Source organism: Pterocles gutturalis, unplaced genomic scaffold, assembly GCF_000699245.1.
Source record: "Pterocles gutturalis isolate BGI_N339 unplaced genomic scaffold, ASM69924v1 scaffold6247, whole genome shotgun sequence".
In the NCBI taxonomy this organism is placed as follows: Eukaryota; Metazoa; Chordata; class Aves; order Pterocliformes; family Pteroclidae; genus Pterocles; species Pterocles gutturalis.
Window position 1 is genome coordinate 26286 of NW_010112607.1, and position 7353 is coordinate 33638.

Below are 7353 nucleotides of genomic sequence, written 5' to 3' on the forward strand. Positions count from 1 at the left end.
GGCCTTCTGAGCCTCCACAGCCTCCCGACCCAGGAAGGGGATGCCGGACTTGAGCTTGCAGGTGAAAGCCAAGCCTGCTTCTAGCGGGGTGTCATCGGGGCGCAGGTCTGCGTGCCAGTGCCTGTACCCTGCGGAGAGCAAGCACGGGTCACCCAGCCTCTCCCTGCCACGGCAGCAAGCCCAGGGCGAGCAGCATCAGGAGACCAAGGCATCACCCCGCCTGGTCTAGTTGGAGGGGGCAGGGGGGTTGGAACTGGATGGTCTCTAAGGTCCCTTCCAACCCAAACCATTCTGTGATTCTTGGACACCTTTGATGCTCTCGATTCGCTTAGCCCTGGGCAAAGCACCCTTGAGAAGAGCCCATATTGAGCAAAGAGCGCTGGGGCTGGTAGCACCCCTGTCAGCAGCTGCCAGCCCTCTGGACACACCAACCCATCCTCGAAGCTGGGAAACACCCCATTTACCCTGGTCCCTCATGCAGAGGCAAATCAACAAGTGCAACTATAAGGAAAGCAAGAAACCTTTCTCTATGCTGAGGCTGTCGATGGCTCTGTAGCCGGCGTTGGTGATGCCGTGCCGGGCACCCGCCTGCATCACCGCCTGGTAAACCTTCACGCAGTCCCCCTTGGGCACGTGCAGCTCCCAGCCCATCTCGCCGACGAACGACAACCTCATGGCACGGACCTGAGAAAGCCAAGAGGCCAGAGAGCCCTGAGGATGGAGCCAGGCTGTGCGGCGCAGGAGAGGCTGCGGGGCTGCCCGCTGCCGTGGTTTGGGAAAAGCCAGCTCGTCCAGGACTTGTGCAAACGCCCTGCTTTGGTGGAAGGCTTTTCTTTGCTCTCCCTAGTGCACAAAGCCAGGATTAGACTGAATTCCCCGTCTCTGGACAGCCCAGGCTTGGCACTTCAAACCCACAGCTCCCTGGTGACCGTAAATCAGGAGGGGTGGCCAGCGGGCAGGGGTGGCTGCCTTCAGCATCCTGTGGCCACTGATCCCAGTGGATCGGTGCAGCCAGCCAGGCTGGGCTTAGACATGATGCTCCAGCTCCAGCTGGGCTTTTGTCTCCCTCTGCTGATGGATCCTTTGAGGCCAGAAGAAAGCCTGTGTCTCCCCAAATCTGCAGTATCATCCAGGGAAGCTGGTCCCCAGTGGGACTATCCTGCTTTGGAGCTCTTTGGGGCTGCTGTCCCCCGGGGATGCCCCCTGCTGGGGTTGGTGCTCCCACGGGAGAGGTACCCCGAGGCCCTACACTCCCAGGCAGGGCTGAGCCCGGTGTCACACCCCATGCCCCATCACGCCAGGGGGATGCTCAGGTTTCCCCCATGGAGGTTGTGCCCCAAAGCATCGCTCTCTGCTGCCAAATTATCTCAACACCAAATGCACGAAGCCCTGAAGAGGAACGAGCAGATCAGCACAGGGGTCTCGGTGCTTCTCGGGGGAAGCCTCATGCTTGGAGATCTCCCTCCCCACCTGCCTGCACCCCCGAGGAAACAAACCTCCCAGCCGTGCTGGGACTACCCTGCCCGTGTCCCCCCCTGCATCCTCCCATTGTCCCCAGTCTGCATTCCCAAAGCTTTCCAGGCTGGTTGGGGCCACCCCAGCTTGGGCACCTTCCCTGGGGATTCTCCTCGAGTCTGAGCTGCATCTCCCTCTGCTGCATCCCTTCAGATTTCTCTGCTTCCTCCCCCACAAAATCCCTCTGGTTCATCCCTTCGGATGCACATCAACTGCTAATGCACATCTCACTTTGGGAGAGAGATTAACTCAGAGTTTCATGCCACATCGTGATCTGCAGTCTGAAAACAAGCAGTTTTCAGCTAGCATGAGACTTTGGGGCTGCCTTGCCAATGCTGGCTCTGGATGTCGCAGGGACAGAAGCTGCCTCTTGCCATTTGCTGAGCTCTTACTACAACCAGGAGCTGCTCTCAGCTCTGCTCTCTAATCCCAGGTGTAAACAACAACAGACAACAGCAGCCGCTGCCCAAAGCTGGCAGCGACAGGCATGAGAAGTCCCAAAGGGGTGCCCGGGCTCTCCGCTGTAAGGACGGAGGTGGGTGATGGCTGAGAACCTAAATCCATCCTTGCTCCCCCCAGCACCCCCATGCTCTGCCAGCACTGCAAAAATAACATCCTCAAGCAGAGTTTAAGGCAGTTTTTAAGACACCTTAACCTTTACAACAGAAGTGGGGAGGAGGAAGGAATGCCATAGGCATCGGGAATTTATTTGGAGCCTCCCGATAGAGCTGTGCCAGGAGCCAGCCCCCACCCCAGCGAAACACAGAGGCTGGCAATTGCTTGTCAAGGTGCACAGACACAAGGGGTGCAGAGAAGATTTTCACTCCTTTCACTGCGCACAAAGGTGTCACCTCATTAGGGAACAGCCAGAGATCAGGCTGCTTGCAGCCAGCTTCCATCTTGATCACGGCAGGAGATGCTCTGGGGATCGACAGGCAACCTCCCAGCTCATTACCCCTGCCTGCGACTCATCAGTCAGCGCCGCAGCCCGAGTGTGCTTTACTTTCAGGAGTAAGTTTCTCCTGGGAGTAACTTCCCTTCAACCACCGCTGCTCTGGGGGAGCGAGCATCCCAGCAAGAGCGGTGAGGCGGAGCAGTGCACCATAGAAAACAGGTATCCTCAGGAAAAGTGGGGTGCCATCATCAGCTTTGCAGGGTTGGGGGGTGCACCCACACATGTGTACCCCACGCAGGGGTGGGCACCCCACTGCCGAAGCCAAGGAGGGGTGTGAAGGGCTGGGCTGAGCCGCTCCAGCTGGCTTTCTGCTAAATTCCCCTAGGAAAAGGTTTTTCTGTTCAATTTCAACTGGGGCTATGGAATAGCATCAATTCCTCGGTCTTTCAGCAGCAATTCAAAAGCTTTCTAAGTATTCTAGAATGAAAACATGACCTTTACCCTGTCTCCAGCAGTGAAATTCAAAGGGGGACCTTTCTCTGCTGTTCAATACAATGAGAGACGCTATATATAAACTCACAAACCAGTCGGTAATTTCCAGAGTCGTTAACTCTGCTGGAGCTCTCCTTTCACTCCGTCTGATTTTGTTCAACCACTGAGTTAATGCACGAAAATCTCAGTGATAACTTTTTTAAGATGTTGGGTTCAGTTTAACCCCCCTGGAAGGCGATAATATCAGGGAAGGCTTCAGCCTGCTGTCCTGAGAAACCTTCCTACTCCTGGTTTTGGCGTGGGATGGAGTCTCCGTGCTCGTTGTGCAGTGGGGGCTGAAGGACACCTCCCAGAGGCTGGCCCCAGCAGAAGGCAGGGATTTTCCCCCCCCCACCCCCGCCCACCCAAGCTTTTTTCCTGCAATCAGAGTATTTACACCCAAAAGAAGCCACAAAATTTCTACTAGCTCTTTCTTCCTCACAGGACCGGATTATTTTTTATAAACTTGAAGCAAAATGCAAATAAATTCATCACGCTCTTGAAGACGGGAACATTTATACACCTTTCCCGGGGAAAAATAGATTATTACGAGATGTTATCAGCTAGCCACAGGCGTGACCGGGAGAACATGGGGAGGGTTGTAACTCACCGGTGGAGACTGAAATGCAACGCATGGGGCAACCTGCAACCCTGGATTGCCTTTCGAGTCCCCTGTGCCACTGTTCCCCCCAAAGGGACACTGAGTTTTTGGTACCCAGAGCACAGGGCACACTGATGGTGAAGGTCTGGAGAATTAATACAAGTTGGGCAAAACCTGTGGCTTAGTTAAACCGCCCTAAACCCTGTCCAGGGTCTTGCTCACAACTCAAGAAGCCTTAATTCAGTTTAGCAGCGATCCCTTCAGCCGCCAGCTGCATTCTAATTAAAGCTATTTTAATTCTGAATGAAAAGTGGCCACGCGTCGCTTAACCCAATTGCACTAATGCCAGCCTGCCTCCAGCTCCCTGTTTTCCTGCTGCCTTTTCAAGATTTACCGCTGCACCTTCACCCCCTTCGTCTCCCACCAGATACCTGCCCGAGAGCCAGAGCAAATGCTCGGCATGGTCCCTGCTGCCAGCCGGCTGCTCTGGGTGGGAGAGGTGCCCTGGGACCGCTGCCTGCCCAGATTTCTCATCGGAAGGATGGGATACAAACTCGAACCTCTCATAAAAAAGGGTGGTTTTGCAACAGAAGGGATATTACATCAGTAAGAAACCAAGGCAGGGCTTCTTGGGCAAACCTTGCAAAAGCTCTTCCCCAATATCAAGACTTGCCAGCAGCAGGTTTTCTCAGATTCTCTTTCGACTAAATGATGCTTCATGGTCACCAACTCTTCTATTTCGAGTGTTTCAAGCAGGCTACATCAGCAGCTTCACACATGACAAAACTTCCCAAAGAACTGCCATCCCCCCCTTTCCCCAGGGATAACATCAGACCTGGTTGATCTCTGCCAGGCAAGGCGGGGGTGAGATTTAAGGTGCTTTCCTCATTGCCCCACACCAGCTGAGATGGAGGAGCCCAACCAAGCACACAAGCAAAACCTCACAGCAAACTTCAGGGACCGATCTGCCTCTTTGCAACACAGCCAACAATGACACCAAACCACTCTGGGCTGAGCCTTCCTCCCTCAAAACCTCCGAGTGATGCCACACAACCTGTTAAACCCGTCGCTGTCGGTACCAGCTGGGGCTGCCAGCCTGGGCAAGGAGCATCTCCCGTGGCTTGCAGAGGGCTGTGGCACTGGGGGTGGTACGTACGTGCCTGGCCCTGTTCCCCCTCGCTCTGACACCGAAGGGCTTAGCCATGGAGCGTTACCATTTCTGTGCTTTTCTTGCATAACCGCTGATGCGAGCCCTGAAGTTTGGGCAAATGCAGGATGATCTGCGCTCGTACAGACAGCTTAAGGTTGTCAGACGTCTCCTGTGATCAAACACACGGGCTCCAGAGGCTGACGCCAGTACTTGACATGATTTACATTAAATCATCTCTATGAAGAGGGGAAAAAGGAGGGGATCTAGAATGTCAGATAAATCTCTTTATCACCAGTGCTCGCCCCTAATCTCTGGGAAGTGTCTCTTGTTCTTGTTGACAAGTCACCATGTCCCTTCCCCAAGCTCAGCCCAGGCTATGATGCTGCCACATGGGCTGGGAGAGCAGGCTGCCACCTCGCAAGCACAAATGGGGATGAAAACAACCCAGTTTCTTTTAAAAAAACAAAAAAAAACCAAAAAAAAAAAACCCAAAAAGCCTCCGAGCAGCAGTGCAGAGGCAGAGGGGATGCTGGCAGAGGATGCTCAGCTGTGCAGGCTGGGAGGCAGTCGCCCCAGGGAACAGACATCCCTGGGGAGCTGGAGGACCAGCCCCATCCTACCGTACATCCCGCGGCCGTGGCGAGTTTGTGGGTGGAGAAGGGGAAAGCCTCGTTGCTGAGGTCGGTGTCGAGCACTTCTTGGAGGACGGTGCGGCTGTGGGAAGAAAGCAAAGCTGCTGCAGTGAAAGGATGTAGCTCGCCAGCGTGCTCTGAAGGTTATCACAGAAACTTGTTTTCTCATCTTGTTGGCAAGACAGAAGTCTCCCTCTGAAGGGGGCTGACTTGATATGAGGGCCTCCAAAGAAATGCCAATTCCCCAGCAAACAGAGCATCGCTCCAGCCAGACCAACGCCTGGTGCCGTGGGGCTCACACCTACCCCTGCCTGACACAGAGACATGGTCTGCATCTGAGGCATCCCTCCATCCCTCCCTCTATCCTTCCATCCATCCCTCCTTCCCTCCCTGGTCAGGGTGCAAGGAGGGGGCCATGACGTTCTCCCCACGCTCACCTCAGGGGCCCCTGGATGCTCATCATGCCCAGCTCCTCTGAGCAGTCCAGGAGCTGGCACCGGAGCTTCATGTCCTGCAGCACGGTGGTGATGTGCGACCAGTTGTGCTGAGCCACGGCGCCACCGATAGCCAGGTAGTAGCCATCCCCTGGAAGACACCCCCCCGGCAGGCTCCAGAGCATGGGGCTGGGGACGATGCCCAGCTCAACTGGGGCTGGTTTTGCTCCTCTCCAGAGGCTGAGCTGCAGCCCTGAGCCCCTCCAGCTTTCACAGCCCATGGGGGACCACCAAGAAAGGGGCAAGGGAGGGGTTTGGGGCTCTGTTAACATCCACGCTGCCTTTTACTTGTGGGGCTGAGTATAGTGAAAACTAAATGACCACTAAAAACTGTGGGAAGAAAAGGTACAAAGAGCTTTCTGAGTCCTGGAGGTGCCTGTATGAGCATCCCGAGAAGAGAAAAAACTCTTTGTCCCTTGAGACCAGCAGCAAAAGCATCCGCTCTTTTGTCCCAGTCCAGAGCAGACGCCAAAGCGCGGAGGGAGCCGGGAACTGCAGGTGGGAGCCCGGAGGGCTGCAGCGACCAGCCCGTAACCAGAGCAAGGGCTGCACTGTGTATGAGGAGGAATTTCATCTCATCAGTAATTCTGGGTGGAAAAAACTGCAGTGATGGGGTTTGGGAGCTGATTAATATGTAATCAATCTTCCCTCTGTCTTTCCTGCCATGACAAAATTGCTCTCTGATAATCTGTCATAACGATAATAAGTGCAGCCACCTCCTGTAACTGGAAAATAGACTCACCGCAATCAAACTCCTCATTGCCAACAAACCCTGCAGCTCTGCCATCCTGGCCCCCACGAGCCCCCCAGAGCAGAGGGACACAGGATTCACTCATGGGAAGGGAAGACCTCACCGGCACCCAACCATCCCAGGGCGAAGGCAAGATCGCACCCACAACACCCCCCACCCCGGCCAGTGCTGGGGCTGCACCGCCCCAGGGCTGGTCCCCTCTGAAGGTGACACTGCATGGGGACGGGGCTCCGTGGGCAATGGCTGCTCGAGTGGAAACACCCCGGTGCTGCCCAAGAGCTGCTCCCAGCCCTCCTCTGCTACTGCTGCCTAATGCCACCCCTGCCCTGCGGCTGGCTGCTCTGCTCCATTTCAATTCCTCTTTATTGCAGCTGATAAGGGCTTGGGGAGAGGTCAGAGCCGCCAGCTGGGGCTGGACAAACCCAATAACAGTGATGAGCAGTGCAGGGCCCTGGGGACACGGGGGATAATCGGGTTACAGGGAGCAAGGGGTGGAGGTGGAAAAAGCCAGGTGGCTGGTAAATGCAATCAGCCCCACCCCGCCTGCAGCCCCCGAGCACAGCAGGGATGGAGGAGATGCTGATGGGTCTCAGATCGAACCTGCCACCACGGCTTCCCGGGACTAGGAAGGTCTTTACGTGCATTGACACAACTTCTCTTAGCCTGGAGAAGAGAAGGCTCCGGGGAGACCTTATAGCACCTTCCAGTGCTGAAAGGGGGCTACAGGAGAGATGGGGGGGCTCTGGATCAGGGGGTGTAGCAATAGGATGAGGGGTAATGATTT

The 7353-nt window shown here is 55.5% G+C and overlaps 1 protein-coding gene across 1 annotated transcript in view; it reads right to left on the reverse strand.

Moving 5' to 3' along the window:
* The window catches only part of SARDH (sarcosine dehydrogenase), a gene marked incomplete at its 5' end in the record, with an annotated part of 22131 nt that overhangs the window by 2007 nt on the left and 12771 nt on the right, over window positions 1–7353 (reverse strand). The window contains 4 exons of the mRNA XM_010074122.1: window positions 4–128; window positions 522–684; window positions 5313–5406; window positions 5762–5909. Of these exons, the coding sequence (XP_010072424.1) occupies window positions 4–128; window positions 522–684; window positions 5313–5406; window positions 5762–5909 (530 nt within the window). The remainder of the gene's footprint in view (window positions 1–3; window positions 129–521; window positions 685–5312; window positions 5407–5761; window positions 5910–7353) is intronic.